General features: G+C 33.7%; 1 protein-coding gene across 2 annotated transcripts in view; it reads right to left on the bottom strand.

The window, feature by feature from the left end:
• The window catches only part of LOC145295909 (FAS-associated factor 2-like), a 119747-nt gene that overhangs the window by 67188 nt on the left and 37345 nt on the right, over nucleotides 1–15214 (bottom strand). For both annotated transcript variants that reach the window (XM_080141679.1, XM_080141680.1), the window contains exon 2: nucleotides 5486–5554. In XM_080141679.1, coding sequence (XP_079997805.1) covers nucleotides 5486–5554 — 69 coding nt within the window. The remainder of the gene's footprint in view (nucleotides 1–5485; nucleotides 5555–15214) is intronic.

The following is a 15214-nucleotide window of genomic DNA, read 5'->3' as shown; positions in this document are numbered from 1 at the left end:
CTTTACAACTACTTGCAAGAAGTGATGATCTGTTTCAGTGGTGGAAGAAGATGGAGACCTTACCACTGCCGAGTAAACCAGCCTCAAAATGTTTAAGCGCATCGCCTATATCTGGAGAGTGAGAGGCTCTTTAGTACAGGTGGTAATGTGTATTAACCTATGAGGAATAGGCTGTGTCCTGGGAATAGAGAAACTAATGTTTCTACATTACAACTTAAAAGTATTCACCTTGAATATTGAGGAAAGTATGAGAGCAGAGGAGGCAGATAGCAAGAGGAAATAGAACAGCAGCAGGTGCAGAACATCAGCTTACAGTTATTCACTTAAAGAATTACAATTTGTACTTTGTAGTTGGTTTGTAATTTCTTTTTCTCATCTAATTGTTTAATTATATTCATTTAAGAGTTGGAAATTGTACTTTGTAATTTTAGTTAATAAAAGCAAAAAGACATAGTGGCCAGACAAATGTTAAGTTAAACTGGCAGTTAATATGTAAATGTGTCAATGCTATCTGAGGAGTTTCTTGGCAGTGATGAAATGATTTAAATTTAATAGGAAAGAGAAATGTAATTAATCAGCCAATTAATTGGAAAATTTGCCAATTACCAAATAATTGGCAAAGTGGTTGATTAGGCTGATTACCTGCCGATTAATTAGTACAACCCTAATAAGAAAGAAAAAAAAGACAATGAAAATGTGAAAAATAGTCTTATTTTGTAATTTAAATTTACATCAAGTGGCTACATGTTTTGTCTGGAACGATTTCCATAAAAAAATTTTTATTTTTTTAAATATATGTAATCACAGAAAACGAATGTAATTGTATACATATGACTGGCAAGTAAGAATGAAATGGCAATTTGTCAGACGCAATTCTATTTGGGAATGACTTTGAAAATCTGACGTTATCTTATAAAGAAGTGAACTAAAAAAAAAAAAAAAAAAAAAAAAAAAAAATTTGCCCATTTATTTTAAGTATCAAATTATAATCCGATATAGATTAACAGTTTCTACAAAACCCGATACTTATTTCTAATCTCTACCAAACGTCCCAAGTCATTTTCAATTGAAGACGCAAAAGAAAAAGTGAATATAAGAGATTTCAATCAAAATCCACTTACAAATACGTGGAAGACATGTCCAGGCAACTTTGTTAATCATCTGTAAGCTCACAATGATATTTAACATTAATTTTAGTAATAAAAAAAACATTAGCTGGTCCCATAAGTTCTGTTCAGATTTTAATTTTCTGAAATTTATTTCCAAGTTGGTTGTTTGATTGTTTTAAGGCATATCAACCCTTTTCAGGTTTAAATAACCTGAAGAGGGTTGATATGCTGAATACAGTAATTTTGAAAAAAAAAAAAAAAAAAAAAATTTTTTATGCTTCAAGTTGTTTATATCTTCAAATATTTATTCATGGTGTTTAGTTTAGTTGTTTTGTAGAACAAAATTGTTAGTTTTGTTTTTGACTTTCCAGAACATAATTGAGTTTTGCAAAAGAAAAAAAAAACATCAATAATTGTTGCATTTTTTTAGTTGCCAGTATCTTTAGACAACCTGATACGATATCAAATATTACCACTCTGGGCCAACATGGACCTGGGAGCAATGTTAACCAAGGGACGATTCCACATTTCCCATACTCTCCAAGTGAGGTCTTATCACTGGATGTCTTTTAGGATCATATCCAGCCCCCCTCCCTCTTTTTTTTTTTTTTTTTTTTTTTAATTTTTCTTGCTTCAGTGGCTGTATGGTGCAATGGACCTCCCATTTGACAAGCTAAACGGGAATTGTTTCAATATTTCTCACAAATATAAACAGACCTTGTTATTGTTATGAAAAATGTAACAAAGGAATCTGGTTACGTGGATGTTTTGAAAAGATTGACAAATGCACATTCCTTTTCTTAAAACTATTTTATCTCTAAGCTAAACAATGGTTTGTTTTTACATTCCATTTTCTAATTCTCTCTCGCAATCTATTTCTAAACCAAAATTACGAGGTTCGAATTTTGTCTATTCTATTTCATTTTTACATTTAACTAAATCTCTCTTTTTTTATACTTACATGAAAAGGGGACAGCCCTTATCATGTAACATCCCATATCTACAATGTGAACACTAAGACTGTCTCAACACTATCTCCTCACTTTAAGATCTTCTACTACACTTCTAAGTATGAACACTTTATATATATGAATCTCTTCATAACACAAACACAGAACGCAACATCTCTCTTAATAAGACTCTAAGACTCACTCTTAATAAGACTTCATAATAATGAAAATATAACAACGAAATATAACAATAACAATAATAATAATAATGAAACTATATAACATTAGTTGCAGCCTAATCCATGATATCCAAGGACTCTTTTGAAGGTTTTTAGTATTCATTTATTGCCCCAACTTGTACCTCATGGGTGCTTAGGCAGCCTAGGGTGGATTCCAGGTGGGTTGGAAGGTTACTCTTCATCAGATTTGTTGCTCTGACCACTACTGATGTCTATTTCGTTTAGCCTCCATGTTGTTCTGAGGTCATTTTTGAGAGCATCATATTTTGTCAGTGATTGTAAGTGGAATGTCATAATATTTATCATATTAGCTTTATTTGGACACGTTTTATTAAATTATATGAGGCCTATCTAAAAAGTATCCGACCATTATTTTTCCTGTATGAAATAGAGACAATAGCGCAGGGCCACTCTACACAGTGAAGGAAGACACCTCCATGTGCATGTGTGAATTTTGTCACCCCCATCCAGCTTGTCAGTCGCTGCCTATCAGTTGCTGAATGAGATACTACACAACATGCTTATCTGATTACCGATTCTCTCAAGATGACTGAACTTGTTGAGCAAAGGTCTGCATCAAATTGTCAAAAGGTTGGTGATTCTTAAAGTGAAACAATTCATAAGATTCTGCAGGTGTTTGGAGAAGATGTGATGGGTGTGACAAAAATTAAGGAGTGGTTCAATCGATTCAAAAATGGCTACACATCAGTGGAGAGTGACCAGCATTTTGGCAGGCCCCAAACAGTTTGGAGTGCAGCTATTGTTGAGAAAGTGCGAAGTGTGGTGATGGCAGATCATCGTTCGATCAATTGCCCAAGAGGTTGGAGTAAGTAAAAATTCCACACATGCAATTTTAAGTGATGATTTGAACATGCACAGAATGGCTGCGAAATTTGTGCCCAAGTTGTTGTCACGGGAACAAAAAGACCTCCATTTTGAAGTTGTACAGGACCTTCTGGACATCGCCAACACTGATCCCGAATTTCTGAACACTGTGATAACTTGAGAGGAGTCATGTGTGTACAGGTACGACTCAGAAATAGAAAAAACAGTCAATACTGTAGAAGCATCCAGAGTCTCCAAAGCCGAAAAAAGTATGACATATGCAAAGCAAAAATCAAGGTGATGCTGACTGTCTTTTTTGATATTTGTGGAATCATGCATCATGAATACACACCAGAAAGACAAACAGTGACAAATGAGTACTATCAAGATATTCTCCAGCACCTGTGATGCAGCTCAGCGCAAAAGATGAGGCATGTAGGCAGTGAAAAGTTGGCAACTGCATCACGATAATACCTCTGCACACTCATCCTAATTGAACCAACATTTCTACATTTCTTAGCTAAATATGGAATTCCAGTTATTTACCAACCTCCCTACTCTTCAGACATGGCTCCTTGTGACTTCTGGTAGTTTTCAAAATTGAAGTCGTCGCTGAAAAAAAATCTTATTTTGAGGGTAAAGAAGCGATAACGTGGAATGCTATGGCGGAGATTCCAAAAGAAAACTTACAGAGGTGTTTCCAGCATTTCAGTGAACTAAGTGTGTGCAAGCACAAGGGGCCTACTTTGAAGGGGATTAGGGTCCAAACCCTGTCAGTATGTGAAGTATTTTTTTCTGGCCTAAGGTTGGAGGCCTCGTATTCTATAAGAAAACTTTCTTTCACTGCTGAAAGCCTTTAATTCATAATAGTATGCAATGGAATATTCAAGATATGTAATGCTTAATGTGTTTTAAAAAATAATTTTATACCTGAATAGGATTTGAAATATTCATTCAGCTTATGCAGAAAGAATGAAACAATGTACAGAAGATAGTTTACAAAATTCAGAAAAAGAAATTTCATCCTAAAAGATGAAGACCAATCAGAACGTTCAGTTGAGTTGAATTAAGAGCATCTTGCAGCATCATTTAATGGCAATGCTATTGCATCGGTTGAACAATTAGCAATTGAAAGATCACCTATCTACACAAAGATGACTCCAGAACAGTAACAAGATCAAGTTTCTACCCCCCACCCCAGGTTTTATTAATATTAAAATATGTCCTCAAATAATGGGATAGTCACAGATTTAATATATTTAATAGTATCAATGATTGATTTTCACTCTCTATTGATATATATGTGCCTCTTTCTTTCTTTACCTGTATTTGCCTTCCTACTACTACGCAACCACTTCATTGTGTGTAATGTCTTTAAAATCTTTAAATTTCCCAATCAGAGGTAAAATTTTTAAATCCTCTGAAAAAAGAAAATAAAAAGTTTAAAACGAAACAAATAACAGCCTTTGTATAGGTTTCATTAACAAATATGCAGTACATAACGAGAAAAATTGGGATAAAAATTTCAAAACATTGAAAAACAATAGAAATTTAAGATCTACATAATTATATCCTCGCAAGCAAAAGCGCTAGTTAGTCAGAAATATTAGAATAGAAAACATTTTATGCCCTTCACTTTTGCACGAAGCCAACATATACAAGTGACCTTGTCTTTCTGAAGAAAGACTCAATTTCTGGTCTACCAACTTGAAACTTGATATATAGAGGATTTGGACTTATGGAACAAATTTGATTTTGTTTTTAGTTGGTAAAAATAGCTGCTAAGGGGTCAAAATTGAAAAAAAAAAAAAATGGAATTTGACTGGCATAAGTCGACTAAACATGTTATTTGTACATATGCGAAAATATATACATTTATACGTTAAATTCAGTTCATTTTTAACTATTACTTATCCATCTGACGATAGCTCAAATGGTAATGACTAAAGCTAGAGCGCTAAATGTTTTGGTTTTGATGCTAGCTGATGGCACCCAAATTGTATTTTTTTTTCTAACTTTTGAAATCACTACTATATATTGAATACGATATAATAAATATATAATCAATAGAGAATTGACAATAATAATAAATACAAAATCTGCATAAATTAAAATATATTTAAGCATATTTTACGACCGGGCAACACTGGTCAGCTGGAGAGTTTAAAATCGGTTTTGCAGTTTTGTCTAGATTTCCTGTTTCCACTTTGTAAAAAGAATACAATAAAATGTATGAAGTTTCTTTAAAAAAAAAAAAATTAAATATCTATGAAATATCAAACAATTTTTTTTCATCCAAACAAAACTGCTAAAATGTAATTGAATTGTGGTTAAAAAAAAATAAATAAAATAAATAAATTACCTCTATATTCCAACTGTGCCGCTCCAGAATGTACTTACATCTGTCTATATCTTCAATCATTGTAAGATCCTATTGAAACAAGAAAAAGATAAAATTAATACAATTTTTAAAAAAAAGTCAGTTAGCTAAATAAAATGATTTACTTTTATCTTTTTCTGATAGAAATACTTTTTAAATATTCCTAAGGCAGCCAAAATATTAACCTTTTTTTTTTAATAAATGCATGTTTTTATTGCGTTTGATTTTAAACAATCAGAATTTAGAGAAAGAAGTGAAGTTTTGTCTTCCTTTTTCCACTTCATTTTTTCTTTAATTCAATTGCAGTGATGTATAAATGAATCTGACATTCACATTGCAACACCAAAATAAAAAAAGCTTTTAAAATTGTCCACATGCAGGTGACTTCATATAGCATTTCTGTATTTCCAATGAATGTGATCCGACAAAATTACTGCACTTTTACTCTCTAAATGTAAATAACCTGACTGGAAGAAAACTAACTTTTCACTGTATACATCTTCAGATGTCTGAAAATTTTCTAGTCTAATAGCTTCTTTCCTTAGATCACTTGTCTTTGAGTTCCATCCCAGTTCAGTTTCCTCAGATGTAACATGCAGAAATTTTAAATGTAATGTGAACAAACATCTTGACCCTTACGTCTCAGTGGCATTATGCTTTATTAAGTGAACAAAACTTATAAAAAGAGAAAAATTAGCTTAAATATTCAATACAAAAACGTTATTTTTTTAGTCTAATCAAAAGTTCTTCCATTTAAATACAAAGTTATGTTAGATAACACATAGGCTTTGGATGGATGACTTAAGACGGGCTAGATTTAATTTCAAACTGCATATCATGAAAACAAAAATTCTCAACACATACGTACAGCCAGTAGTGCTATGTGGTCTGAGGACTATCAAATGGACACGCATAAAAGAAAAAACTGCATTTCAAAAAAACTGCATTTCAAAATAATGAGATCAGTGTGTAGAGTGAATGCCGTATGATCACACAAAAAGATTCTTTTTATATTACATTTTCACCCCAAACAAGGCACACTGCCACTTTGGTGTAGGGGGCTACTATCAGGGACATATGCTCTGGGTTACTATGTAGGGAGTTGGGCAGTAAGATGTCGGTTCACGTTACACTTGAACTTCTGCATGTCAGTACAGTTGGGGAAGTAAGGAGCCGGAATGGAATTCCAAAGTCTAGCGGTTCTGGGGAAAAAACTACTGGAGTAGAAAGCTCTCCTACATCTAGAGATCTTCACTGTGTAGGGGTGGGATTTAGCTGTTTGTCGGGTTTGTCGAGGGTATTTACATCATGAGGGTACAAGTGCTTGCAGTTCGTCAGAGCATTCACCATTAAAATACTTGTAGAACAGGCAGAGGGATGCAACATTTCGTTGGTGGGACAGAGGCTGAAAAATGACAGTTCAGGACTTATCAGATTGGAGACTTTTTGACCTTGTCTAGGAGCAAGAGACTAGTAACAGATGCACCAGCCCAAATATGACAATACTACATATATGGGCGAATGGTGGCCTTATAGAGGTACAGGATACTTTTGGACGTTAGTAGCTGTCTAGCACGGTAGAGAGAGAGTCTACCTTCTTCGCAGCGGTCCTGGCAATGCTCTTAATGTAATTGATCCAACTCATGTTTCCTGTGAACGTTAGGCTGAGGAGTTTAAAAGAAGCACTTCCAGATAATGAATCTTTGGCCATTGCTATTGGTGGTAGAGAAGATTTCTTGTAATTATTGAAGGAAACAAGTTTAGTTTTGGCAGCATTGAATGTGACCATCCATTTTTGTCCCCATTCCACTATAGATTGGAGGTCATCCTCTAGTCTTTCTGCTATTTCCTTAGATATGTGTTTATTTCTTTTCCTGTTGTGCCCTTATAAAGTGTGGTGTCATCAGCATATATACCCATCTCAGAGGCAATTTTGCCGGAGAGGTCATTTATGAATATTAGGAATAATAAAGGTCCAAGGATAGAACCCTGGGATACTCCCACATTTATCAATCATATTGTTTAGATGTACGACCGTCGAGGACAATCTGGATTTTTCTCTTATCTAAGAAGGATTTAATTATGTTTAGTATTCATCCAGTGATACTGGATGATCTGATTTTCCTGAGAAGACCTTCATGCCATACCTTGTCAAAAGCCTTAGATATATCGAGAGCTACCGCTCTACCCTCCCCTGCTTTGTCCAGTGAATGATATATACGTTCAGAGATTACAGTTAGAATATCTGCTGTGGAACAGGCTTGTCTAAATCCATATTGCTGGTCAGTCAGAATTTTAGCATCTGTAAAGTGATGGACTAGAGCTTGGCTAATTATGGACTCAAATATTTTGCTGAAAAGTCGGAGGAGGCTAATGGGGCAATAATTTACTGGGTCAGTTCTTTCGCCATAATTCTTGATAACTGGTACCGCAGAAGCAGTTTTCCAACAGTCTGGAAAGCAAGATTCATTAAGGCATTTGTTGTAAATTAATAAGTTTTCTAATGCCGATTTATCAGCAAATTTTGTTGTCATAAATGATATTAATATTAATTATACTGTAAACAGACAAGCTAACTCCCTCTTGATTGGCAGTGAAGATTTATCAAATTAAGATTTTTTTACTTTAAATCATTGTCAAAGAAAATTATTACTTCATCTTTCAGTTTTCATGTTAGGAATTGTACAGTAAACTGTGACGATGTGTGAACCAAAAATAAAGCATTCCTCATCAGTCATACTTTTGCTCCTCATTTTTAGACACTTGCTACCATTACATATTTTTATTTTTTTGGTTTAGATAATGTATATTTTATTGTGATAAATTACTAATTAGATATCATACATAAGTAATTTAAATATGTAAAAAATTAACTAAACCCTTAATCATTATAGCAACCAGTTTCTGCTGGAAGTATTTTGATGTCAATCCCAAGAATAAGAATACAGCTGCTTGCAAGTTATGTCAAACCATCACATCAAAGGATGTAAAAGTTTGTACTTATTTGCCAATGATTACTATGTTAAACCATCTTAGAAAGGTTCATTCAAAAGGAGAAAAAGTTGCAGATAAGGAAGCACAATGAATATTCACGGACAGACATTCCAAGAACAAATGGCAGTAACTACGAGCCTTCAGCGAAACACCAAACTACTATAGAATCAATGTTTGTGATATTAATGACCACAGGTAACAAAAGATCCATTATCTGACAAGAGAAAGGATTGCTGTTGATATTCAACCATATTTTGTAACATAACATTGGATTTAATAGGCTAGTTGCAAGACTTTGTTCAAATTACAGCATTCCATTAAAAAAGTACTTTACTGCAAAATAATTTGATATATTTACAAAAGTAAAACAAAAAATCAATTATCTCTTGATGAAATTAGCAGCATTTCATGAACTACAGACATTTGGACAGCTACAACAGATAATGCTCCTTTTCTGAGTTTGACAGGTCATTGGTTTTCAAATGGTTCTGAACAGTGCAGAGCTGTGCTTAGAGTTATTCCATTCCCTGGTACACAAACAGGTAAAGAAAAGTGAAGAATTGCACAATGTTCTGGACGAGTATAAAATCTTCAATAAAGTTTTCATAGTCTTGCAGAATTCAGCAGCAAATATGGTTGTTGGCGTCAGGGAACGTGGTTTATAATGACTATCATACATTGTAACTCAGGCTGTGAAGACAATCATTACATCTAACAGAAATACAGTTTCTCACTTCAATCGCTTTTTATTAGCAATTAGCAAATTAACTAAAGTACAGGATCGGCTTGATTTGGAAAAACGATTTCATTCAAGATGTAACCACATGGTGGAATGCAACATATTATATGTTGAAAATAAATTAAGAACAATGAAAAGCTCTTTCAGTGTGCACTGTTGATAAAATTCCTACCTTAACAACTTACCAAGAAGTATAAATAACAATATCGAGTTCCTGAGTCCATTTGAAAAAAAAAAAAAAATCAAAGGAACAAGTCACAGAACATCAACCATATCAGTGATATCTACAAATTTAGCTCATAGGTTATTTCTGTCAAAAGCTGTACAATCTAATTCTTTAGTGGAACCTTCTTACCATTGTTGAACAATTCAGGTTATCAATGGAAACAAGATTATCATATTTAACAATTTGTGTATATCTACTTTCCTAAATGCAGGATTCAAATATTAATTTTAAAACATTGGCATAGAAAACATATTTAGAATTGGATTCTACATCTACTTTCCACTAGCGATAATGAAGCAGAATCTATAGTATACACTACTGAGGGTGAAGAAGCACGAACATGTGTAAATTACATGGCAACTTTGAAACCAACTGACAAAAGAACAGTAAAAATGTCAAAAGATGCTTTCACTCTTAGTATAAGAAGACAATAGAAAGTAAAAGTACAATTATTTCTAATTCATTTTTGACCTTCATTTTTGAGGTGTGAAAAGTGAGAATCATTTCTAATAGCAAAATTGCACTGACGGACAATTTTTAAAGTATCATCAAATAAAACTGAATTAAATGACAGTAAATATGTACATTCAATATAATTCTATACATGATTATTATGTCTTTTTTTTTTTTTTTTTTTTTTTTAAACAATTTCAACTCCAAGTCACTTCATTATAAGTTGATAAAAATAATGCTATGTTAAATTTTGGTGGCAGAAAAAAGTAGCAAATGTCAAACATACTAATTTCAAAATCACACATCACAAAAACTATTAAAATATACAGATCTGGAATATTGCATGCCTAATCAATACATATTGTAGAATGTGACACCATGTACTTCTTAAATAGTATCTTCAAGAAAATGTAATGATTTTATGTAGGGTTTTCACTTTTTTTTATCATGGCAACGTAATTAAGTAAGCGTACATGTTCAACATCAATTTAATTTTAATAAAAAAGAAAGCTGCATGTTATCAACGATAGAGTTCTTTATATAATTGGTATTTCTTTGTGATTCTGTTGAATTCTTTGCTTGGCACTGATCACATTGGTACATTTGAGGTGGTTCCCTCACCTCCTTCCCCAGTCAAACATAGAAAAAAACTTCAGTTGTCCTTCTTCAATGCTTGTAGCACAAATCACTTATTTTATATTGTTTAAATTGTTTGGTGAAAGTTAATGCTGTGATTGTTTACTAAAGATTTATTTCTGGTTTGTGTAAACCATTCTGCTTTACGTTGAATGTGCAGAAAAAGTCCCTTCTGATTAATGTTTACCAGTTTTAAAATAAGCAAACGAACTTGGCTGTTTTTCAGAACAGAATATTTCTTATCTGGTAAACATTATTCAGAAAGAACTTTTTCGTGACATATATGTGAAGCAGAATGATTTGCACAAACCGGAATTTTTTAATAAAAAATTTGTTCATTTTTTTTTTAACACAAGAATTTGCAACGCTATAAAATTCCTACCATAACTTACCATTGGGGACTTGCTCCAAAAATTGCCCAGTTACTGAATCCATTTAAAAAAAAAAATCAAAGAAGCAAGTCACAAAACTTCAACCAATGATAATACCTGCAATTTTAGCTTTGAGGCTATTTCTTTCAAAAGTTGTCCAATCTAATTCTGATATTTCTAACTTTAGTGGAATCCTTACCACTGTTGAAAAATTCAATGAATCAATGGAAATAAGATTTTCATCCAATCTAAATGACAAAAACTTGTATCTACTTTCCTAGATCCAAATTTAAATTTCAAAAGAATGACATCAAAAACAATAAGAATTAGATTCTACATCTACTTTCTATTGATGATAATGAAGCAGAATCATCAGGATACACTTCTTCAAACTCTGTTGCGGGCAAGAAGATCAAAGTAAAAGACTATCTCTTAAGCCTGTTTGATGAATTAGCTTCAAATAAGCCTACAGTAATAAATTGAAACTTAGAGCAGTTAGAAAATGAGTTTAACCTAGAGACTGCAACTACAGCAGAAATACAAGAATCACAATCTACACTCAAAAGGAATAAATGCATTATGCTTAAGTGCACAAAAGAACTTTGCAACTACTCGCAAGAGGTGATGATCCATTTCAGTGGTGGAAGAAGACACAGAGACCCTGTTGAGTAAACTGGCTTCAAAATATTTAAGTGCACCACCTTCATCTCTAGAGAATGAGAAGCTCTTTAGTATAGGTGGTAATGTGTATGAACCTATGAGAAACAGGCTGTGTCCTGAGAATGGAGAAACTGTTTCTACATTACAACTTAAAAGTATTCAACTTTAAATATTGAGGAGACTATGAGAGCAGAGGAGGCAGGCAGCAAGAATAGGGAAGTAGAACAGGCAGGTGCAGAACTTATTCACTTAAAGAATTACAATTTGTACTTTCTAGTTGGTTTGTAATTTTTTTTTTCTTATCGAATAAGTATATTCATTTAAGAATTGGGAATTGTACTTTGTATTTTGTAATTTTATTTAATAAAAGGCAAAAAGCCATAATAGTGACCAGACACTTAATTAAATGTTAAGTTAAATTTGTAGATACTATGTTAATGTATCAAAGCTATCTGATGAGTCACTTTGCAGTGATGAAATGATTTAAATTTAATAGGAAAGAGAAAAGTAAATAATCGGTTGATTAATTGGCAAATTTGCCAATCACCGATTAATCGGTACACCACAAGTGGCAACAATACTCTATCCTTGGATGTACTTGGCTCTTATATAGGTAGAGAATTGCATCAGCAGTGAGATATCTACTGGATCGATAGAAGAATCCTACCATTTTTCCAGCGACCTTGGCAATAGATTTGATGTACATGTATCATTTCAGATCAGGAGTAAAGGTCAAGCCCAGAAGCTTGTCAAAACATGGAGCCTCCCCAAGACGAGAGCCATTCATTTTATAATTGATGCCAGATGGGGATCAGAACGTTCATGATGTAAAGATAGAAGCTTGGTTTTAGATGGATTAAAAGTAACCAGCCACTTCTTTCCCCATTGTCCCATGTATTCAAAATCAGAGGATAGAGCATCAGAGAGAACTTTGTTGTTTACGGCCTTTGATGTGCTGCCATAAATGGTAGTGTTGTCCGCATAAATTTCTATGAATGATCTAAGCATGTGATTTGGAAGGTCATCGATGTAGATCAGGAAGAGTAAAATGTAATGCGCTACCCTATACGGAGATTGAACCCACAGTCTTCAGATTAGGAGACGTGTTTAATACATTCTTTTCCTCTTATTTTCATCCTATTCACTTTCATTGTCTCTTGTTAGAGCATTAGATGGGAGAGACAAAAATGTATATATCATCATATAAATAAATTGATTATGCTTTAAAAAAAAAAAAAAAAAAAGCATGTGCGTGGCCCCCCTCTTGTGCTGCATATGAGATGACGCCACAAAAAAATAGTGAAGAAATAATGAATGTGAGAAGTGTGAAGGGCCAACATTGCCTTCACGTTTTCGCCAAGTTTCAGAAAAATCTAATGGACGAGGCAAAAGTTATGGGATAAAAAGTATCATTTTTTGCAATTTTAAAGCATTTGGGACCCTTTTCTGAGCTCCTGGGAACACAGACTCCCAGTGAAAATAGACAAATTGTGCAGTTTCATGCCTTGAGACGTATATTTGAATTTAGCACCATGGAAAACCACTATATAGACATACATATCAAGCTTTTGGGTAATATGGAAAAAGAGCCTTAAAAAGGCATGTTTTTTTAGCCATAAAAATCCTAGAGGGATGTGAACCAGAATTTTGCCAGCGTCACTTATACTGAATTTATAGTAAAAACAATGGCCCTCACATTTTGGCCAAGTTCCAGGAAAATATAATAGATGGATCAAACGCTATGAGGCAAAAAGTGTCATTTTGGTCATTTTTGGCCTCTTTTCAGCCCCTGAGGATGCTGAATCCCAGTGTAAATGGATAACAGTGTAGTTTCAGGCCTTAACACATGTATATTTGACTTGACCACCGTGAAAACCCACTATATAGTCAGACATATCAAGTTTTTGTTGAGAAATATGAAAAGAGCCACAAAAAGGGGCGTTTTTAGCACCGAAAGTCTTCGGGGACACGAACTAGAATTTTTGCCCATACTGGATTTATATTAAGAACAATGGCCTCCACACTTTAGCCAAGTTTCAGAAAAATCTAATGAATGAATCAAAAGTTATGAGGCAAAATGTGTCATTTTTGGCCATTTTGGGGCATTTTTGACCTCTTCAGCCCCTGGGGACACAACGGGAATTTTTGCAAAAAAAATTTTTTACTGTGCACATCTATTTAATGAAATACAATTTATAGCAAAATTTCAGGAAAAACTAAAGGATGGTTATCTGGCAATCGTCCGGACTAACGGATGCACACATGGACGCCACTGAAAACATTGGTCCCTCTCCGATAAATCAGGGGAGCAAAAAAAAATTTATTTTTTAAATCTTGATTTTATTAATATTTGGTACACAGATTTAACACTTAAGAGGAAAGGTTACATACATTTATGGGTTGAATAAAAAAAAAAAAAAAAAATGCTTTCTTTCACCTCCACTTTTACTGTAATGTCATCATGATCAGATAATGTTGTGTACAATTGCAGTTATGTAGTAAATTGAATGTGTTAATTCAAAATGGTGACAGATTTAAGCTGAATTTTTCAGTAAATGCGTCCATAAGTCAAGGTAATTTTATATTAACTTGTGGTTGGAACTATATGATCAGGCTGATCGCACCCTTTCCAAGATCCAACATTTAAACTCCTCAGCTTGACATTCTCAGGCAATATGAAAGGGAATAAGTACATAAAGATGCAGCCAAGAAGGTGAGCACCCTCTATTTGCCAGTATCTATAAAGCTACCATTCACCCATGTATGGAGTAATGTTGCTACATCTGAGCTGATACACCAACCATAAGCCTCTTCTACTTGGACAGGGGGTAAAAAAAAAAAAAAAAAAAATTATAATTTAATATGTTGCTGCTGCTAGGTTCCAGACCCATTACCAGTGTTGCATCCCTGTGCTTGTTTTATATTTCCAAGGAATGTTCTCCTTGGAAATGATTGCTGTTGCACCCCTTTAACAGAAATACCTCACAACTAGCAGCAAAATTATACATCCCTTTCCTGTAGAGGTCTCGAGATGCCAAATTTCTACTCTAATAACTTCTTTCCTTGGGCCAGTTGCCTTTGAAATTCCCTCCTAGCTACCAGTTTCTCCAACCGTACAAACATGTCCAAATTTAAGTGTAATGTGAACAAACAACTTACTGCACAACTATAAATGAGATTGCTCCCTTATAAATCTTGTAATTATCACAATAACGCCTTTTGCTTCAGCATCATGCCTTGCTTGAAGTGACCAAAAAAAATGAATATACACACACACACACACACACACATATATAGGTAGGTAAGAAACATCAATGTACATAAATAAACCTCATCATAAAGGAACAATCAAAAGGTGTTTGGAGGGCAAATCAGTCAGCATAAAAATATTAGGTTGGAGCAAAATTGTTTTTTAACGTTCAACTTCAAAAGATCATAACTCCTTTCATAATAAACTTTATTAATCGAAATAAGAACCATTAGAACCGACACATTTTTTTGCCAACAAGAAACAAGTTTATCTATCCCATTAGCATCGAAATCCAGAGTTCTGGAAGTGATGACGTCATTGAAGACCGATTCAGCATCATCTTGGCTTTTGAAGCATTTTTCGCACAGGAAGTTGAGATGTT

The sequence above is a fragment of the Euprymna scolopes genome, chromosome 16 (assembly GCF_053919585.1).
Source record: "Euprymna scolopes isolate OS-2025 chromosome 16, ASM5391958v1, whole genome shotgun sequence".
Taxonomy (NCBI): Eukaryota; Metazoa; Mollusca; class Cephalopoda; order Sepiida; family Sepiolidae; genus Euprymna; species Euprymna scolopes.
This window is presented reverse-complemented; position numbering and strand designations above follow the sequence as displayed.